Source organism: Cryptomeria japonica, chromosome 3 (genome assembly GCF_030272615.1).
Source record: "Cryptomeria japonica chromosome 3, Sugi_1.0, whole genome shotgun sequence".
Lineage (NCBI taxonomy): Eukaryota > Viridiplantae > Streptophyta > Pinopsida > Cupressales > Cupressaceae > Cryptomeria > Cryptomeria japonica.
The window spans coordinates 819025944-819047787 of record NC_081407.1 but is presented as its reverse complement, the minus strand read 5'-3'; the positions used below and the strand labels follow the sequence as shown (position 1 = coordinate 819047787).

The window sequence follows — 21844 nt, the reverse complement described above, 5'->3', positions numbered from 1 at the left end:
TATAATTTTTGTAAAGATTTCAAGTGCCCTCTAAAACCTAATTTTTCTTTTGACTTCTTGTTGTCTTGTTCTATCATTTAGCAACATTTTTGACAAAAGCGGTTTGATCGAACTTTTGAAACCCCTTAAAACCTATTATACTATTTTGTCAGTGCTTTCTGTTTATGGATACTTTGTGTACTTGTAACTCTGATTCTTTGTGATTGATGGTTTTTCAAAGAAAAAATATTTATTTAAAAAAAATTGTGTCGATGATTATATAAGGGAATGGGTCTTTCATGATTTTGAAGAAATGGGTATCCACCATTTTGATCGAATACCCCTAGTTCATGATTCTAAGAAGTATCAGTATAAACTTGTGTGCTTCTTACAATTAATAGATCATATTAAATCCTCCCAAAAAGAATAAAAACATAATTTTTTCTTCCCTGCGATTGATATGTGTTAGAGATGTGCAGGGCCTGGGCTATATAGGTCAAGCAGTGTGGTGGACAGTAGCAGCAGAAGCAGGCTATCGAGATCCACCAGTGTAACAGAGGCTACAGGAATCGCCAAGGTTGCATCCAGATGGAAGCCCACGGCCCAGCAGAAACAAATACTGGAGAGTATTTATAACAACGGGACTAGAAATCCTTCTCTGGAATATGTTAATGAGATAACAATCCAGCTGCGACAGTATGGCAAAGTAGAAGGCAAGAATGTCTTCTACTGGTTTCAGAACTATCAAGCACGTGAGAAAAGAAAGAAAGAATCAGGTGAACCCTAAGATTTTGCAGCCTTAAAATTTATTTTATACTGGTAATTTTGAGTCTATTTCTGTTTCATTTGATAACTCAGAGCTAGTTATTTTTTAATTGTTCACAGGTTCCAAGTGGCCTGCCATGTTCCGTTCAAAAAAATGGACGGAATTCTTTAGCTCAAAGAAGTCATCCAAGACTGAGGTAAGTACAACATTCAAAGCACAATTGTTTTTATTTTTTAGATTTTTCACTTTGTGTTGTATTGTGATGGAGATATAAATATAAAAATTATAATAAAGTTTGATAAATCTATTTTAATCATTGTGAAAATCTAATTTTAATGATGGATTATAGAATATAATCTAAAATATTGATATTATCTTTAAATCTAATCGGACTAATATATAAACAAACATTCCTATATTAGTTCGTAATTCTGTTCTTTACTATACAGGATGAAGAGGATGAGGGCGAAGAAGTTAGCAGTGATCCCAGAAGGAATTCATCAATGGCAGCTTCCGATGTGAGAACATTGGAACTGTTTCCTTTGCGACCTGACAGAGGAAGCTCTCAGGCTTCGAGGCAGTGATGAATAATGCTTATCAGTTCGACACATGAGCACTTTGCAAGATAGTCTCTTATGTTATAAGATGTCATTCCCAAATTTTATTTACATTGATCAAAACTTTTAGGCTTGATGGATATGGAACAGTCTGTTGAATTGCTTAAACAGTAACTAAACTTTCAAGTTTTTTCTCTGTCATTTTGACTGCCACACTATATTTACCAATAACTTGGATGAATGCATCTTTTTTCTTGATTTTGGTTTCTATTTTAGGAATGTTTTCATAGAATGTTGTATTTTTGGTTGACCATCATATGTTTAAATTCTTTCCGATGACTAAAATTTCAATTGAAATATGGATTAGATTAGACTTAATTTCAGAATCAGTTTAATGGTCTTCTTAAGATTATATTGGGTTGATGATCATATGTTATAACTTCTTCACTGATAACTAAAACTTTGGATGAAATATAGAGTGAGACTCAACTTTAGATTTAATCTTATGTTTGCTGGGTTCTCTTTACATTTAATAAATATGCTGAATTGGCAATGGATAAATGATAGTTAGAGATGCATGAAGAATAAGATTAGTTGAGCAAAATATCTGTTCCAATTCTGATGATATATGTTACTGTGTCTGTTTCAACTCTTATCATATATGCCTTCAAACTGTTTAGAACATCATAGCCAGGTTAGTTCAAGTGGCTGTTATGCATTGGTTCCGTTTGAATTGAATATCTGAGAGCCTGTAGATTGCCAGGCTTCTTTTAAAGCAAATTGGTTTAAATTTTTTCTTTCCTATCATTTTTGAATTGCCAAAATACATGGAAAAGGAATACCTTATTACGCTTATTATGAAGTTCTTTGTCTTTTTAACATGCTAATATGATAATGATGTCAATTAGAACCATATTTGATTGATTATATTTGATTGATTATCAATTAAAAGAGTTTTAAACATTAGAGATTGGTGGCAAAACATTGTCTGAAACTAAGTATTTTTCTTCTAGTTCATTGACCATCTTTCTAAAGTTCAGAAATTTTAAGATTTAAGACCCTATATGGGAATTTCTATAGCCATAACCTTATTGCATTTCATTGCTGATTAGGTACTGTTTAATTTAAAATGATCTGATTTCTAAATGCTACATAGTGCAATATTAGATTGATTGTTAAATTGATCAGTTAGTTGACAGTGATAGAGTTCTGTAGTACTCTTTCTGTTGGGCTCGTTGCTTTGTTTGTATCTCTTTGTTGTTTGAATAAATTTTTACCCTTCTTTTAATGAAATTGATCTTTCTAATTAATTTTGGGTAGTATATATATTTATGGTTTGTCATTTAGTTGTTAGATAATTATTAGATTTTATTTTGTAAATTAATATTTTTCTATTAATAAATGATTTTTTTCATTAAACGAGATATTCATCTAATCTGAAAGGATGAATCAGTTAAAATATTTAAATTTTTAAAAGTTAAGTATCTTTATTTATTATTTTAATTTAAACATTTATTTCAATAGTCAATCCCAAATCTTAATCATAAATGCCAGCTTTTGTGTGTATATTGTGTAGATGCAAGCTTTTGGATTAAAATTGTGTGTATATTGTGTAGATGTAAATTTTTGAATTAAAATTATTTGTATATTGTATAGATACAAACTTTTAGATTAAATTTGTGTGTATTATGTGTAAATACAAACTTTTTGAATTAAAACTGTGTATTGAATGTACTTTTCAATCACCGTTTCAAATCACTATCAATAATTAAAAATAATAATAATATTATATTAATACTAAAATATCTACTTTCAAAAGAGATACGAAAAGATACATTGTCAAGGTGTCTACTCAACTTCAAAAAAAATGCAATAGAAATAGAAAACAGGTACCAAGATAATGATATCTCTTGATAAGAGCATACAAGAGTTTTTCATAAGAGTGTAAAACACTGTGGCCAGAGATTCACCTTTCAGTACTTTGAGAATTTCAAGGTTCGTAGTGGACTTGTGAAGAATTTGAGTGAATTTGCAGTCTGTAAAGCTTTAGTGTGTGAAGCTTTTGTTTGTCAGTTGGAAAGATCCAGCCAAGAAAGATGCCTACATTAGGGTTTGCAGCTCCAGTGGGTACTGGAGGAGAGGAGTTCGAAGCGCGAATAACACCATATGTGATCATAACATGTATAATGGCAGCAAGTGGAGGCCTGATGTTTGGCTATGATGTTGGAATTTCAGGAGGAGTGACGTCCATGGACGATTTCCTGGAGAAATTTTTCCCTGTAGTGTATAGGAAAAAGAATGAGATCCAAGACAATAATAATCCTTACTGTAAATATGACAATCAGGGGCTTCAGCTGTTTACTTCGTCTCTCTATCTGGCCGGTCTGATAGCAACATTCTTTGCTTCATATACAACCAGAGTATGGGGCCGAAAGCCAACCATGCTAATTGCAGGAATATTTTTTGTGATTGGAGTAGTGTTAAATGCTGCAGCTCAAGATCTGGGCATGCTTATCATTGGTAGAATTATGCTGGGATGTGGAGTTGGATTTGCTAATCAGGCGGTTCCTCTTTTCCTCTCAGAGATTGCACCCACCAGAATCAGAGGGGGTCTTAATATTCTCTTCCAGTTGAATGTTACAATAGGCATTCTGTTTGCTAACTTGGTGAACTATGGAACTGAAAAAATCAGGCCTTGGGGATGGAGGCTTTCACTGGGTATAGCAGGAATTCCTGCTCTTCTTCTTACTGTGGGTTCCATATTTATAGTAGAAACACCCAATAGTTTAATTGAAAGGGGACTCCTGGAAGAGGGAAAGGCTGTATTGAGAAAAATTAGAGGAACCAACAATGTGGACCTAGAATTCAATGAATTAGTAGAGGCCAGCAGAATAGCTGCATCAGTTAAACATCCATTCAGAAATCTTCTGAAGCGCAGAAACAGGCCTCAGTTAATCATAACAGTGTGCCTGCAATTCTTTCAGCAGTTTACTGGTATCAATGCCATTATGTTTTACGCTCCTGTGCTTTTTCAGACTTTGGGGTTCAAAACCGATGCCTCACTCTACTCCTCTGTTATTACCGGTGCTGTAAATGTTTTGTCCACTATAGTTTCAATCTATTCAGTTGATAAAGTTGGGCGAAGAGCGCTTTTGCTCGAAGCTGGAGTGCAAATGTTTGTTTCACAGGTAAATCTTTGTAGCCATCAGTTTTTCTGCTGTAAATTGTAATCAGATGTAACCACTTTTTTCAATATTTTGGTCACAAATTGTAATGATTTTGTTTTGGAATTGCAGGTGATCATTGCAATTTTGTTGAGAATTGGGATGAAGGATAACGAAGAGCTTTCCAAGGGCATAGCAATTGTGATAGTACTTATGGTGTGCACATTTGTCTCAGCCTTTGCTTGGTCATGGGGGCCTCTTGGATGGTTGATTCCCAGTGAAACATTTCCATTAGAAACCAGATCTGCTGGACAAAGTGTGACTGTGTGTGTCAACCTTGTGTTCACATTCGTCATTGCACAGGCATTCCTGTCAATGATTTGCCATTTCAAATATGGGATTTTTCTGTTTTTCGCTGCCTGGGTTTTAATCATGTCCACATTCGTCCTGTTTCTGCTTCCTGAGACAAAGAATGTGCGTATTGAAGAAATGACAGAGAAAGTGTGGAAAGAACACTGGCTCTGGAAGAACTATGTTAGAGACTCTGATCTGATTGATGATGAGGACGGTGATGCCTATACCAATCAAGAAAATGGAAAGCATGTTTGACAAGGTGTAGAGCTTGAAATTAACCAAGCCCAACCTTAAGTCAATTCTGTTCCACTTTCTCTTCAAAGATACTGAACCTGTGAGAAAAGAACCAAGTTGAGTAGTAGGATCTTCAATATGTATTTAAAAAATATAATTAAAAAATATCTAATAAGAATAATATTTTGAATAATGTTTCTCAAATATTTTTTTTATACCAATCCTAATATTATTAACCTTAATAAAAATTTTTCAATGAAATACTTTTTTTCCATAGTTTTTGTTCAAAATTTATTTGAAAATTTTATAAACTTTACCAATCTTTTTTATGTTCATCACAATGAATGCCCTGTCCCTTTTTTTAGGTGATAGTGTAGAAATGAATTGTTGGGCCAAACACTAAACATCATAAAACATATTTAAATTTAAAATTTAAACCTATCACATAAAATATTTAATTTTTTTCACTTCACATTCCATATGTAATCCACTTCACATTCCATATGATTTGTCTCACCACCTTAATTTTGAAGTCTTATATTTTGTTTATTTCAACTCCATCCTTATCTCCTCCTAAGTGCTCCCTATACCTCACATTCACTCATTTAAATATCATCTCACCACTCATTTCACACTCAAGAGTTGAAAAGTAGGAATTAGGTAGCCTCCTTATAAATTGTAGTGGGCCTTGGTGAAATTTTTAACATACAGGTATCTCATACCACCTAGCTTGGGAAGAATCAACTTGACAACAAATCCTCAGTACCAAGTGAGCTAGGAGCTTGTGCTTTACCAAAGAAAGCTCTAAGAGCTAAGCCTAGCTTGAAAAAATAAACTAAAAAATTATTATAATTAAAATAAATCATTTAATTTTATAATATTTAATAAAAATACCATTTTCAACAACTTTTAAACTGTACCAATCATATTTTTTTCAATGCCCTCACAAAATGAAACCCTAATTTATTTTGTCAAGAAACTAATTCTTAAAATTTTTCCACTCACCTTCTTTTTGTGAATATATACAACACTATTCTATAAATAGTAATATGGAGTAATCATTAAATAATATATTTAATTTCTTATTTAGGTTCTTCTACATGTAATCCATATCATATTTCATATGATTTGTCTCATCACCTTAATTTTGGAGTCCTACATTTTGATTATTTCAACTCTCCATCCTTGCCTCCTCTTAAACCCTCCCTATACCTAACATTTCACTCATTTAAACACCATTTCACCACTCATTTTCACACTGAAGAGTTGAAAAGCATTTAAAATTTGAAAATATAGCCAAATTTTTCTATCAAGTATTTCAATTCAAGGTGAAGGAAGGTGTAGTGTTGTCAAAGCTCAAAATAACATATGGATCAAGGAAAGTCATAAGGTATGTGAATGGTGTCTTCTTACACTTTTTATTGATAATAGTTTAATTTTTCTTTATTAATTTTATTTCATTTCTATTTCAACAATTCAGATTTAAGAATAATATGGGAGATCTTTATTTTTTAGGGTTTTCAATTTCAATTAAATATAAATATAATAAAATATATGATAGATTTATGGTATTTTTTGAGAAAGATGGTAGATTTTTCAAATTTTGGATTTTGGATGATCTCTAACAAAGTCTTTAGAAATAGCTTTTTTGGATTATCTTTGACAAAATCTTGGACTTTAGGGTTTTAGAGATTTGCACAATCTTTTGTTATGTTTATTTTGAACTTTTATATTAATATAAAGCATTCTAGGCTTGGGCTTTCTTTTATAGAAAATAAAATCTATGTAAGACTTTTTAAAGATTCTATGATAATGTTTAGGGTTTTATTATTGATTGCAAACAATATGATACATTATGTCAATCTAAAATTTAAGAGAGAATATAATAGGTGGAGAGTTTATTAAGAGTTTTCTAACAATGTTTAGACTTTCAATAATAAACTCAAAGTATAAGTTTTATTTTTTGAAGAGAATAATATTTTTCATGTTTTAAAATGGTCTCATAGATGAATTATCAAAATCAAGCAAGATTGATAATTGTTTTATAAACTCAAAAAATTATAGAAGATGAATATTTATCTACTCTTCGATCCTTTTTCTTAAATCTATTTAGTTTCATATCTTTGTATTGTTCCTTTTATTTTATTTTTTTATTGATTTCACCAATCTTTTTTATGTCCTCACTGCATTGAAGGCTGCAAAGTGCAATCCATTTTTTTTAGGGCAAATTTTTGTGCTCAATACTAAACAACATCATAAAACTCATTTATTTAATTCAAAATTTAAAATTGTAAGGGAAAGGCTACTATTAACACTTCTATATAAAATAAAATATTTAATTTCTTATTTAGGTTCTTCCATATGTAATCCCATCATATTCCATATGATTTGTCTCATCACCTTAATTTTGGAGTCTTATATTTTGATTATTTCAACCCTCCATCTTCATGCTCTCCTAAGCCCTCCCTATATCTAGCATTTTACTCCTTTAAATATTCTTTCACCACTCATTTCAACTCTTCTTGTCTCATCACCTTAATTTTAGAGCCCAATATTTTTGATGGAGCTTCATACGCTTGATACCTGGTCGGCTCATTTGAAACCATTCAACTTCACCTTAATTTTGGAGCCCTATATTTTAATTATTTCAATCCTCCATCCTTATCTTCTCTGAACCCTCCTTGTGTCTAACATTTCACTCATTTAAATATCCTTTCACCTCTCATTTCACACTGGTAAAATTATAGAAGATGAACATTTATCTATTGTTAGATCCTTATTCCTAAATCAATTTAGTTTCATATCTACAAATAGTCTCTCTTCTTTCAATTTTTATTGATTTCACAAACTAAATTATTACAATATACTTTAAAAAAAAAAAATTAATTTTTTTTTTCTGTATTAAGAAATGGAACTCAGTGCCATCTAAATGCCTGTTACACAACTTACATGTGTGTCCTTCGACAAACCCTTAAAAATATATTTAATAATATCTTACTATCAAACATATATATATTTTTTATATTAAATATAAGGAAAAACCATTACATCCAATTCTCAAAATAACTCAAAGAGTATGAAGGTCTAAATATCCCACAGTTACAAAAGCAGCAGATAAAGGAGCAGATAAAGGATAAGTGGGTACAACATATAAAAAAAACCACCCCCCAAATATTCATATACATCATATACATTTTCAGTAGATAATATCCCCCATAGGAGACGTAGTGTCCCCAACAATCTCGATCCAGGCAGTCCATCCTAATGGACCCTCAGCTCATCTCAGCTCTCTGCTCAACATATGGATCACTGGGATAGCAACAGGTACGTCTGGAGCATTAACCCGCCTGTCCTGAGTCCGTAGCTCGCAAAAACCTGTCAAACTTCCTCCGGACCAGTCATATAGTGTAATCTGTAAGTTAGTTTTATAAACAATGAGTCTCTTCAGAGACTAAGTAAGGGATCTCCCTCTGCCATTGAAAAGATTATCGTTCTGAGAAAAGATAGACCAAAACAAGTTAGCAATTTTTGAGAGGCTTTGGAAACTACCAGTAACAACCTCCGAAATCGTAACATTAGAGTCCAATGAGATGCCAAAAAGATTCCAGACTTCCCTAGAAAAAAGAGAATAAAAAAAGATGTGCTTGACAGACTCAGGAAGCATACAACAAGAACAGATAGCAATGTCATCCTCCTGCTTCCTGGGAAGCTTGTGCAGGTAAAACAACCAACAGAAAGATTTTTTTTTGGCTCACTCGGTCTCTTCCACAGATTAATAAGCACCTTCTGCCAGGACACAGTATCAAGACCCAAACCCCAACAAGACTCGACATGAGAAAGGATGGAACCATCATTGGTAAGTACAGAATAGACAACTTAGCTTTGACATTATGTCGGTAGGAGCCATCATGCCATTTTTACAAAAGGAATCTGGAAGCATCCGAAAGACAAGGCTTAGGGAGGTTGAGGGAGGAGCAAGCCTCTTTCAAGATGGTGTAAAATCTGCGGTGAGAGGGAGGGATACTGAATTTATCAGATAGAACTTGCCAGCTCAACAGATGTTCATTATCAAGGATGTCTGCCATAATGTTGATACCTTTTGCTGCCCACACCTTCGCAGAACATCCTTGCACCAAAGCAAGAGGTTTGTCTTTGTAAATCAGATTCCACCAGATTGATCACTCTCCACTTATCTCTCCATTCATGCCACAAAGATTATTATTAGAGATGTGTTTCCTCACGACCTCCCAGGCTTTCCATATGGATCGAAATACTGTGGAACCTGCCGGCCTAATGTCAAAGTGGCCTGCAACAATGTCACAGACAGGAAGCCCCTTCCATACCGAGCCTTTCTTGGGAGTGGATCGAGCAAGGTTGTGTCTAACTAACACCTTCCAGGGATCCTCCCCTTGTAGAGATTTAAAGATCTATTTTGAGGCTAGAGAGATGCCCTGCAACCTAAGGTTTATGAGACCTAAGCCTCCCAAATCCTTACTTAGAATACACCACTGCCACTTCACAACATGCTTCTTTTTTCCTCCTTTACCATCCGACTTGTTTCTGTAAGTGACAAAATTGATAATTGCAGAGAAAAGCCAGGCAAAAGTGAAGTAAATATTGTAGGAAAGGACTCCCAACAAGAGAGAGATAATGTTTATTCCATTTGCCCAATTTCTTATCTATCTTCTCCCTAATCCATTCCTTCATTGCTTTAAGGTTAGGTTCAATGGCAAAAGGAATCCCTAAGTACTTGTTGTGACCATTTCACACATCGCCCCATTGGGATGGGGACCCCCTCTTTTTTGCTTTTGTTTTGCCTGTTCTTCTCTCTGCTTTTAGGGTTTTGAGTGAGTGAGTGGCCTGTCTGGGCTAGGGCTAAACCTTAGGGGTTCCTTCTGACATTATTCAAGTTGAGTCTAGTCAAATTTTGAAAGTTGTTAAGTGTCCTCCCTAAGATTGAGATTGTTGAAGTAAGGTGTGCCTGTCAGGAGAGTCAGATAGGTCTCAGGTTAGGTCTAATCAGGGTTTTTTTGGGAAAAATCCAAAGTTTTGGCTAGGTGTTAGCATTTTGAATGTGTTCTTGCCTAGGTAAGTTTTGATCAAATTTTGGAGGTAAGATGATGCCTGAAACAAAAAGTTCGCTCCTGACCCTCTCTGAAGGCCCAGGGCGAAATTCTTTCTAAGTGCAATTCATGGTTTTTGATAGGCTTGCTAACTAGTTCCTGGCCTTGAAAATGACCTAACTCTGCCTTGTGAAGTAATTGGAGACCTAAATTTTGGATATATTAGCCAGAAAGGATGAAATCGCTCCTGTCCCTTTCTCAGGGTCCAGGGCGAAAATGTTATTTAATGCATATTTGTCATTGAATTTTCTATTTTGTTTTGTGCAGGGTCTCCAGGAGAGATGATCAGATGTGACTTGATGCTTTTGAAGATTTTTAAGGCATGAAAATGGTGAATTTTGATGACAATAAGAAAAGCGCTCATGTCCCTCTCCAAGGGTCCAGGGCGAAATTCTTTATATGCACATTTTTAGACCTTCTTTGGATTGGAACTCTTATTCATGGCGTATAACAAGATGAAATCTTCCCTAGCAAAGACATTTCATCATGAAGGACGAAGCATTTTGGCCTAGAAGACAAAGTTCGCTCCTGTCCCTCACTGAAGGTCCGGAGCTTGATTTTCAAATTTGCACTATTCTTGCAGGATCAAAGTGATTTTATGATTTGAAGAGATCAAGGAAAGCATGATCTATCCATTGAATATAATTTGAGTGGTCCAAAAAGGAGGAAATCAACCCAAATGACTAAAGGCGCTCCTGTCCCTCTCCAAGGGTCCAGAGCGATTTTCTAAAAAGTGCAATTTCCTTGCAAGGACAAGGCAAGTTTTGTGATTGAAACGAATGGAGGAAGGCGTGTTTGGCCCATTGAAGATAATTTGGAAGGCTAGCAAAGGGCGGATAAGCTTGAAAGTGAAAAATCGCTCCTGTCCCTCTCTGAGGGACCAGGGCGAAAAACCTAATATCTATCCTTTCTCTCCAAATTTGGACAAATCTAAGCCAAGGCACAAGTTTGAAAGGATGTTTAAATGCCTTGAGGTGGGATTGAGATGCAGGATTTACAAATTTTGATGACAATTTACAAGTTCGCTCCTGTCCCTCTCCAAGGGTCCAGGGCGAAATTTCCGAATATGCCCATTTACCTTGCATTCCGAGATAACCTTTTTGTTTACAACACTCAAAAAGGGGGTGGAGAATGGTATTCTATGCCTTAGAGTAATTTGAAGATTGAAGAAATCAAGAGTTTGTACAAAGGACTCAAAAGCGCTCCTTTCCCTTACTGAAGGACCAGGGCGATTTTTACAAAATCAACAACTTCCCTCCAAGACTACGCTTAGGCAAGGTTGTGCAGGATGCGAAAGGTCTTCTAAGGCATGGTGAACAAATATTTGACTTCAAAATTTAATAATCCTAGCCTAAAATGCAAAAGCGCTCCTGTCCTTCATTGGAGGACCAGGGCGAAAATCTTTAACAACACCTATTTTGCCTTGCGAAAGCAAATGGAGCATGCATAGAATAGATGAAGGGGATCATTGCTTACCCCACAACGAAAGTTGGCAATTAAAGGATGAAGGATTAAGACCAAAAGTGAAAAATTGCTCCTGTCCCTCTCCAAGGGTCCAAGGCGAAAAGTCCTAAATGCACTTCCCTTCTAGAGATCAAGTGAAATTAAACTCAAAACTCCAATCAAAAAATGCCATATTAGATGCCTAGATGAAGTTTTGGCAATTAAAAATGAAGAATGTAAGGCTTAAATTGCAAGTTCGCTCCTGTCCCTCTCCAAGGGTCTAGGGCGAACTTATTGGCATTCTTTATTTTTACCTTATTTCAACGTTGATATCCTCTAAAAATGCATTGGATGCCAAAATTGCTAACTTCGAAATATTTGGAAAAATTAAATTAAATTGGCATTTAATAAAAGACACATTGACATTTAATAAATTAATTTTGAGCCTCAAAGAATCGAATTTTTTATTATAAGGGCATTTAAAATTAATTTTTTATTAAATTAAAATTAAAATGGAGCACTTGGGGGCTTATTTTCATTTCTTTTATCAAGTCGGCCTCTCCTTTTTGCAATTTTTTTGTTTTTTTTTTGGCCTATTTTGCCAAGTCGGCCTAGGAGGAGTAGGGTGGCGAGCGCTCTATATATTGGGGGTGTGTTCTTTCATCATTCAAATCATTCACTCATTACTTCAAGTGCAAATTTTGAGAGCAAGAGGAAGTGTGAAAGCTGGTCTATTTGGAGCGAATTTATCTTAAGTATTGAGGACTAGAGGTGGTGTAGTCGATGCTTGTGAAGACTAAAGGAGGCGCATTTTGCTAAAGGGAGAGCTTTGATCTACATTTTTGCCTAGCGAATTCTCCTATTTTTGCATCATTTCTTAGAGTTAATTTTCAAGAGGAGGTATGGCAAAATCACCTTGACACCATTATTGAAGATTTGAATTTGGAGCTTTGTTTTGAAAATTCTAAGTTTGATGTAGTTAATTAGGAAATGATAACTCAAGATTTATCATGAAGTTTCCTAATTAAAATCTTAAATCTTCCTTTCTACTTTCTATTTCTACGCTTTAAGGTATATTACTCATTATGAAATGTTGTGTAGGTGTCAAGATGGCGACTCCAAAGGCAGGAGCATCTACTAGTCGTCCGGCTCTCATGAAGGAAGATCAGAGGAATGAAGAATTGGAGACCAGGATCATGTCCAAGTGGAGCAATATTGGAGATACCAACTTAGGAAACTTCAGTGTGAAGAAGTTTTGAGAGGTTCCTTACATTGGCAAGCCATCACCTGTTGCAAAGAGAATAATTGAAAGTGGCATCATCAAGGCGGCCGGTTTCCCTCCAGCAGTCCAGTGTCATGAGCTGACGATCGAGTGTGCCCACCATTATGACTCACAATCAAGATCGATCGTATCCAAGGAAGGGAACACTTTGGCTTACCTTTCAGAGGAGGCTATAAGTGAGGCTCTCCATCTTCTAGAGCATAAAGATATGATTTACAAAAGCCTAGAAGGAGCCAGGTCAATGTATGAAGATGATCTAGACACTTGCTTGAGCATCATCAATAAGAATTGGTTACTCAAAAGTTGTCCTCGCCTGAGCAAGATTTCCAACACACCACATAGGATCGACTTCCAAGAGGAGTACAGAGATTTGATAACTTTGCTCAATCGAGTTACAGGGGCTCCTCAAGCTTTCTACTTTGAGAAGTGGATGTTCTACTTCATCCAAGTGATAGTTCAAGGGAAAGGAAGGATTCATTGGGCTAGAATTATTAGCCATTGCCTACATGTGCAGTTAAGAAGACTAAAGCCTACCAAGTCATTCCACATGAGCTCATACATCATATATGCCTTGATCAGGAGTTTTGAATATGCAGGACTACCTCACAAAGGAGTGATCGGAAGAGGACCCGGAGAGGTGAGAGTTTGTGACTCTTATGCTCATTTGCATCATCCACTAGGAAGTAACTACAAGTTAGTCAATGATACCTTCATGAGGAACATCACTAGGATATTGCAAGGCAGGATTCACAATCGACTATCTCTGGATGCACAAGAGCTTGTAAAGAGGTATGGTGCTTGGTTCATCCAATTTCAAAAGTTTACATATATCAGAGTTCATGGGTGTCCTTCACCTCCGTACATGTTGTCAAGGTATCCGATAGACAGGATAGTACTACTTGAGGTGACCAGACAGTTGGCAGCCTATGCCAAGACATTCAGACACAGGCATGGAAATGGAATTCCCGTGCCCATCATATTGGGGAATTCAGTTGAAGTATGTCCTAATACTCAAGCCTTGGATGATGCAGAGAGGGAATTGGCCTTATATTCATTTACGTTCTTTTCCTCGAGGGAGAATTTCGATCCTCATGGCTATATGGAAGAGACAGCTAGTAGGAAGTACAAACACGAATTCTAGGTAGAGGACTTTTGGATGAATCTCTCAAGTGATTTAGAAGTGAAAAGAAAGATGCATTCCAGATTACCTTTAGATTTCATTAGGAAATGCAAAGTTTACAGAGTGGCCGATCAAGCTCAGGACAGTGGCAAACATCTCCAATCATCCTATGACAGAAAGGACAAAGCAGTAAAGATAGATTGGAACGAGCCTGAGATTTTGGACTTGAGAGCTTTGATGGCTCCAGTTTTGTCATGTACTCACAGATGGGTGGATGTACAACATCAAAAGTTAAGAGAATAGAACATACCAATGACTTTTACTTTGGAGGAAAGACTAGAAGAAGGAGGAGCAAGCGGAAGTGAAGGCAATTCTCATCCTAGAGGCGCAAAGAGGAAAGAAAGACCTGAGAAAAGAGATCCCTCCAAGAAGAAGCAAGAAGCCAATTGAGATTGCTCATTAGGCATGTCTTCTCGACATGAAAAAAGGACAAGTCAAGTTGAAGGACAAGAGAAGACGGTGCCTGAGGTTGATGAGTCTATGGAGTCGATGGTACAAAATGATAAACCTGAAAAGGGGCAGGCACCTTAGCTTTCATCAAGTCAATCTCCCCAAGTTGATGAGCTACATGAAGAGAAGAATGATGATGAAGTGACATATCCTCTCAGAGAAGATGAACCATTGCCTAAAGAAATACAAGTTAGAGAGACGAGATCTGCCATTCCAGATTGGTTGAAGGAGAGACTGACAAGGGTGATTGTGATTAAGGATGAAGATAATGTAATTGACTTAGAGAGCCTTATAGGAAATTCTCAAGAGGCAACAGAGAAGAGGAAGGCCACGAAGATGTCCAAGATGATCACAGATGGGGCAGGACCTAGGAAATTGCAGATTGTTACACCAGTAGTGGACAAGTATGAAATTGAAATTCTTGCAGAAGAGTATGATGTAGAAACGTTTGAGCTTGGTCCACTCACTGCTGAGCAGGCACTAGATGAGGCAACTGATTCATTTGAAGCACTTAAAGACAAGCTTAAGGAAGAAATGGAAAAGAATAGAAAGCTTGAGAGAGAGGTCGGTGCTTGGAGAAGCTACTTTGGTCATCTCAATCAGCCCTTGAGACATCAAGATCTAGCAGTATCTCCTATGCAAGCGCTTCCCCTTGAATTAGTTGGCGAGGCAGAAAGAGTCAAGAGCTTGGTTCAGCTTATGAGCTCTTGGATTGACAAATCCCACACAGTAGCCATTGAATTTACAACAAGAATGATGCAGACAATCCACTGAGCTATCCAGGTCCTTGAGATTGTCCACAACCTAATGATAACGGTAGCCGCTTTCGCTCACACTAGAGATGTTATCATTCCTATTCTGCAAGTAATCAGGAAAACACCAAGGAAGATCCTAGCACAAGAAAAGATAATGGATGGAGGAGCTCATAATTTACTTCAGTGGTCAACTCTACTTCAGATGAAGGAAGTTCTTTTCGAGGACATCAGCACCAAATGCAATCAAGTGGAGGGCGTCATCCATCCAATTCAGGATAAGGTGTTTCAGGTGTTATTTACCATTCTCGGCAGGAGGATCGAAGTTGAGATAGATGTGGACCTTCAAGAGTTGGAAGAGAGAGTCAAGGTCATCTTTTGCAAAGATGAGAATGTCATCATAGATGGGCAATGGGATCTAATGTTCACTACTATGCTCCTAATTGAGAAAATCAAAGAACTCGACCCAGGATGGGAAGCTGCTCTTCTCAAGGCCTTCGATCAGGTTATCCACTTGGAGGAGCGAATGAGGAATCTTCTCGAGATTCCTATTGCTGAGATTGAAGGAATTGTGTCCAAATTCATTGCATATGCTAAGAAAGAATATTGGAAGGGGAATAAGGTTCTAGAAGAGAGGTTGTTATAAATGATGTGGCATTTTAATTATCATTGGTCTATGTTCCCTCGATTTTTGTGCCAATTAAATATTTGGCTATGCATTTAATAATGTTAAACTAAAAGGGGAACTTTTGTAACAAACCCTAATTAGGGTTTAGGTGTCAAAATCTCAGCCGTTGATCTTCTTTTGATATGGGCCGTTCATTGTAATTGAGGATGCTATATATACCCTCACTCATTTTCATTTTGTCATTAGCAATTAGAAATTAGAAATAGCTGTTGGTGTAAATAATTATTCATCATGGATATTATTACACTTACTTAAGTTTACTTAGGATAATGCATTTCATAGTAGTTTGGATATGAGACACTTGGGTGTTTGTGCCACATTGGGATAGTGTGTGTAGGAGAAATTCCACCTTTTATGGTGTTGATCTTGTTATTACACTATCATATCCACTTATTGTGGAGTGATAATTCCACCTTCGGTGGGTGATCCACCTCATGTGGAATATTATATTATTTCTCCTACCTACCCACACCTATTTCCTACCTACCCTTGTTTCTTATTGAGCCACATGTCATATTTGTGTGCTCATACATCCATATGGCTTTGCCTATATAAGCAAGCCTCTATTCATTGTATGTAATTATTGAACAATTATTGATCATTTTCTATTGATGAGAATACAGTTTATTCTTGTCCCATATTGTGTCTCTATTTCATTGACCCCTTGATCTTGGCAAAATCCAACATGGTATCAGAGCCATTGGGGCTTCATTGATTCATCTTGAAGAGACATTATTGCGATGTCAAGAGGCAGATCTGAGGAGCAGCATCTTTTGAAAGCGTCCTAGACTAGATCCGACCCCGCCATTGCGTCCGGAAGGTCGTTTCCATGAATTGTGGTTATAAAGTTGGCCTATTTTGGTGAGAAATTTTTTTTCCCCAATTTTGCTATAATCGTACGGATTTTCGAAATATTATTTTATTTTTCGGAAATTTTTTTTTTTAATTTCTGAAAAGTATTTTTGAAAAATTAAAAAAAAATCAAAAAAATCCGAAAAAAAAAAAAGGAGAAAAATAAAAAAAAAAACAAAAAGTTGTTTTTTGGGGGGTCCGCAGACCCCCCCATGCCGAACGTACTTGCGTTTTGTAGGTTGCAGGTCTCGCGTCGTACCTTGCCCTGACGTTGCCGGAAGTTGCATCTCCCACCGTGCCCGTGCAGACAGAGCTCCGCCAGCTTCCGACATCTCCACTGCCACCAGCTGCAGACTCTGGCAACCGCGCGTCCTCCCTGGGCCCTTGTTCTGCGCGTCCTCCACCCTCCGGCGCCATCCCGGTCTCTGTCACCGCCACCGCGCGGCCCTCCACTCTTTGGCGCCATCTCGGTTCCTCCGCCGGTAGTCAACGAACCCGAAAGACCGCGCCTGCCACGTGGCAGGGGGCCACTGGCCCGCGGGTAAAACCCTGACACGTCAAATTTTCCGTACAGCACCACGTTGAATTCAGTACACCCAGTCATCTGCCACGTGGCTCGCCCAGTTAGCAATTCCGTATAGTACGGAATACACAGTCACCCAGCCACGTAATCTATCCGTATAGTACGGACGCACAGTCAGCAGATAGGGCGAAGTTTTTGCGACGGTCATACGACCGTTAAATTTAATCGCGTGACTTGATGACATCAGCACCACATTAGCAGGGTTTGAAAATTTTTGGACCCCCTCTCATTTGCATTTTTGATTTTGCAGTTCAACTTCAAATGGCCATAACTTGCTCATTTTTGCTCCTTTTTGGGTGCAATTTTTTTTGAAATGGGCTAGAATTTCATGCTCTCTGCAGTGGTGAAAGAATTTTTTTATTTTGATGCATGGATTTTTCAGAAAATTCAGTTTTTGGTGACTGTCCCTGAGTATTCCCAGTTTTTGCAACTTCAGAGGCTTCGTTTGGGGTCATCCGACCTCCTTTTTAGGTGCCGTTTTTTTTGAAAGTGTTTATTTTTTCATATACTTTCACATGATGCTATCAAATTGATGTCATTGTAAGTATAAATTGTACTTTCAGATGTTGGCCATTTTTGGCTCTTTTGGTACTTGTATATTTGCTTGAATCTCAGTTAGATTCATTGCACTATTGATTGAAGTCTCTTGTATCTCATTTGAGAAGTTGTAAAATTTGCATCATAAGTCCACTTTGCCTTGTCTTGCAAGTGGCTCATTGTAATCGCACTAAGTATAAAGTGCCAAAATCATCACTTTAGGGGGGGTACTTTGATTGATTGAATTTGGGGGGGTGTCTCTTGTGCTTTTGTGCTCTTGTGTTCTTTCCTTTTTGCTGCTATGGGTTCTTCTAAGTTTCCTCTTTTAACTCCACATAACTATGCTACTTGAAAAATTGATGCATGGAGTAAACTTATGGAAAAAGGACTCACTCATTACATTGATGGAACTATTGTTGCTCCAGCTGATCCTAAGGCTGATCCAGTTGGTCACTTAGATTGGCTCACTAAAAATATCATGGCAATTGGTACCTTAAGAAAGTATGTATCAAAGGATCTCATTTTTCATATTGAGAAATGTACTCTAATCAAGGATGCTTGGCAAAAGTTTCAAGACTTGTATGGTCAAGTTGATGAGATTAGGGGATATCAAATTGATAGTGATCTCACCATGTTAGATCCCAAGAACTTTGATACTATACAAGATTATGTCACTAAGGCAAATGAGTTGAGGGCACAACTCAAAGATTGTGGCATTGATAAGAAGGATACTCAATTGATATTCAACTTGATAGGGAAGCTTCCACAAGAATATGCAGCATTTGTTTCTACTTTCCAAACTCATAGGATGACAATGGGTTCAAGCTACAAAATGCCTACATTTGATGCTTTCAATGAAATGTTGATGATGGAACAAACTAAGTTGATAAGCATGGGCATTCTTAAGGCTTCTTCTAAGTCTCAAGCATTAGTGGCAAATCAAGGGAACAAAGGAAATCAAGGAAAGGACAACTCAAACAAGAAGAAATGGCAATCAAAGCCTAAGGAAAAAGCACCATCTTCTCCACAACAAGGAGATTCATCCTCTTCCAAGAGAGATAATTCACCAAAGAGGGAGAGACCTACTTGTGCTTATTGTAAAAAGATTGGTCATGAGGAGCATCGTTGCCATACTAAGAAGATTGATGAGCTCACACATATCATCAAAAAGCATAACATTGATTTGCCTAAAGTCTACAAGAAGGATGATTCATCAACTTCCACTTCCTCACATTCAAAAGGAAAAGGGAAAGCATCCATGGCTTCTACAAGTGGAAAGACTCACTCTTTTGGAACAAGAAAAGGAAAAGCTCTATGTGCTACTATCAGTCATGATTCAGAGAGATGGCTTCTAGATTCAGGGGCTTCTCATCATATGGCATCTTCACAGTCTATGTTCTCTACATTTGAGCCTTGCACCATGCCACAGATTTTGATGGGCAATCATACATACATGGATGTGATTGGGAAAGGATCTATTGACATTGGGGATAACTCCTTCAATGATGTGTTGTGTGTACCCCACTTGACAAACAATCTCCTTTCTATCTATCAAATCACACATGGCGCAACTAAGAGAGTTGTGGAGTTCACACCTGACTCAGTTTTTATTAGAGACATGGAGACTAGAGCTATCATTGCGACTGGGGTGGTTGATCATGCATCTCGGTTATACTCCTTTTCAGATTTTGTTGATGATGATGATTTCACATTTGATGATTCTACACATGATGATCACACTTATTGTGATGGTTCAGATTTTGAGGAGAACTTTGGACACTTGAACATGGGGATTCTCACATGTGACCCTGTTCTTGAGTCTTGTATTTCATCTCCTCATATTGATATCACATCACCTATTGCACCTGATGATGCAGATAGTGCGACAATTTTGCCTTCATGTGATTCAGTGCAGCAGGATATACATTGTCTTCCAGCTTTAGATTCATGGGATGATTACTTGACAGACATTGCAGGTTTGTTTGTGGAATCCTACATTGCAGATTTGGGAGACATCATTGATGACATTCATCTTCTCTTTGATGAAGATGATCCTTCTTCGATTGTTGCGAGGGCACACTCTGACCCTCTTGTTCATTCTCTACATGATCATTCTTTCGAAGTTGACATGATTGTGGATACTTATGTATAGCAGTTGGAGGAGTTCTCTTTATTTTTTGAGGAGACATATGAGTCTTTGGGACATGTTCTACATCCATCTCCACTAGATCTTGGAGTGCCTTTTTCACCAGTGTGGCACAGTTTACCACCTTTGGAAGGGGTATCTTTCAGCATCGACATGGGGACACTTGAGCAGTTTTCAGAGATTCCTTTCATCATGAGTTTTCTTCATACATCTTCCCTTCATGATTGGGGAGACTTCATGGATACACCTTTGGTTTTGTTTCTTCCTAAGGGGAGGAATGTTGTTCGACATTCGTGGAGCAGTTTCTTCATACATCAAGCTTCTATCATTGGTGCAGATTCTTCATTGAGGGAGGATCATAGTTTGAATTCTCTTCTTCTCTCATATGGGGGGGACTTTTTCCTCACATGGGGTTTTGTTCCTCACATACTTCTTTGAGAGTTCTCTTGTATAGCTTTCATCTCTCTTTTGGGGGAGGGTTTTTTCCCATTGGGTTTTTCTCTCTTTCCCCACTTTGTGAGAGGTTTCATTGCATTGGTTTGCATGCATTTGCATTTGTGCATGGGTACCTAACATGGCCTCATAGCCGGGACCCATCTTGCATTGCTTAGTTGCATTGTAGACTTAAGTGCATTCCCCTAAGTTGCACTTAAGGGGGGGTGTTGGTGTAAATAATTATTCATCATGGATATTATTACACTTACTTAAGTTTACTTAGGATAATGCATTTCATAGTAGTTTGGATATGAGACACTTGGGTGTTTGTGCCACATTGGGATAGTGTGTGTAGGAGAAATTCCACCTTTTATGGTGTTGATCTTGTTATTACACTATCATATCCACTTATTGTGGAGTGATAATTCCACCTTCGGTGGGTGATCCACCTCATGTGGAATATTATATTATTTCTCCTACCTACCCACACCTATTTCCTACCTACCCTTGTTTCTTATTGAGCCACATGTCATATTTGTGTGCTCATACATCCATATGGCTTTGCCTATATAAGCAAGCCTCTATTCATTGTATGTAATTATTGAACAATTATTGATCATTTTCTATTGATGAGAATACAGTTTATTCTTGTCCCATATTGTGTCTCTATTTCATTGACCCCTTGATCTTGGCAAAATCCAACAATAGCAGATTAGAGATTAGAGCTTTTAGAGAGAAGAAAGTTATTTTGTAGCAAGATTGAGTATTGAAGAAAGGATTTCAAACAATTGTTGTCTATTTTGGCTTTGAGATCAATAAAATATTGAAGTTATGGTGTTTTATTGCAATTCTTGTGGCTATCTTCATGGTTGTTTATCTTCTTGAATCATTCTCAGTCGAAGTAGTATTTAAGTTTGAAGGACTAAGTGTTGGACTTGATCTTTGGTGAGATTCGTATCCATACCACTAGCTTCTTACTGATTGTAAGGATGCCTTGTGTGGTCAACTAGAGATATTTGGATTGCTTGAACCTTCAATAATTATTGAACTATTGATATGTATCTTTATGGTAGTATCTATAATTCTTGATGATTTGAAAAATCACTAATCACCTTAGAATATCGCATCAATTCCAGTAGAGTTGTAATTCCTTGGCAATACTGAAATTGGTAGAATCTTACCAAGTCTAGCCCACATTGAGTCATTCTTAGGATTAGATTAGAATTCATCTCTTGCAAACCCTATCTTTTGATCTTTTTGAGAACCTGTTAGATTTAGAAAAATTCTGTTCTTGCAGCTTGAAAACGTAAGGCCCCTTG

The 21844-nt window shown here is 37.0% G+C and overlaps 2 protein-coding genes across 2 annotated transcripts; both read left to right on the top strand.

The window, feature by feature from the left end:
* Positions 1–292: 292 nt before the first annotated feature.
* On the top strand, positions 293–1329 carry LOC131874387 (WUSCHEL-related homeobox 4-like). The gene is made up of 4 exons (XM_059217736.1): positions 293–296; positions 459–755; positions 865–941; positions 1195–1329. The coding sequence occupies exons 1-4, from the start codon at positions 293–295 to the stop codon at positions 1327–1329; spliced, it is 513 nt and encodes a 170-aa protein (XP_059073719.1).
* Positions 1330–3398: 2069 nt separating this feature from the next.
* LOC131037295 (sugar transport protein MST4-like) lies at positions 3399–5075 on the top strand. Its single transcript, XM_057969373.2, has 2 exons — positions 3399–4490; positions 4599–5075. Exons 1-2 carry the CDS (start codon positions 3399–3401, stop codon positions 5073–5075), a joined length of 1569 nt encoding a protein of 522 aa, XP_057825356.2.
* Positions 5076–21844: the final 16769 nt, after the last annotated feature.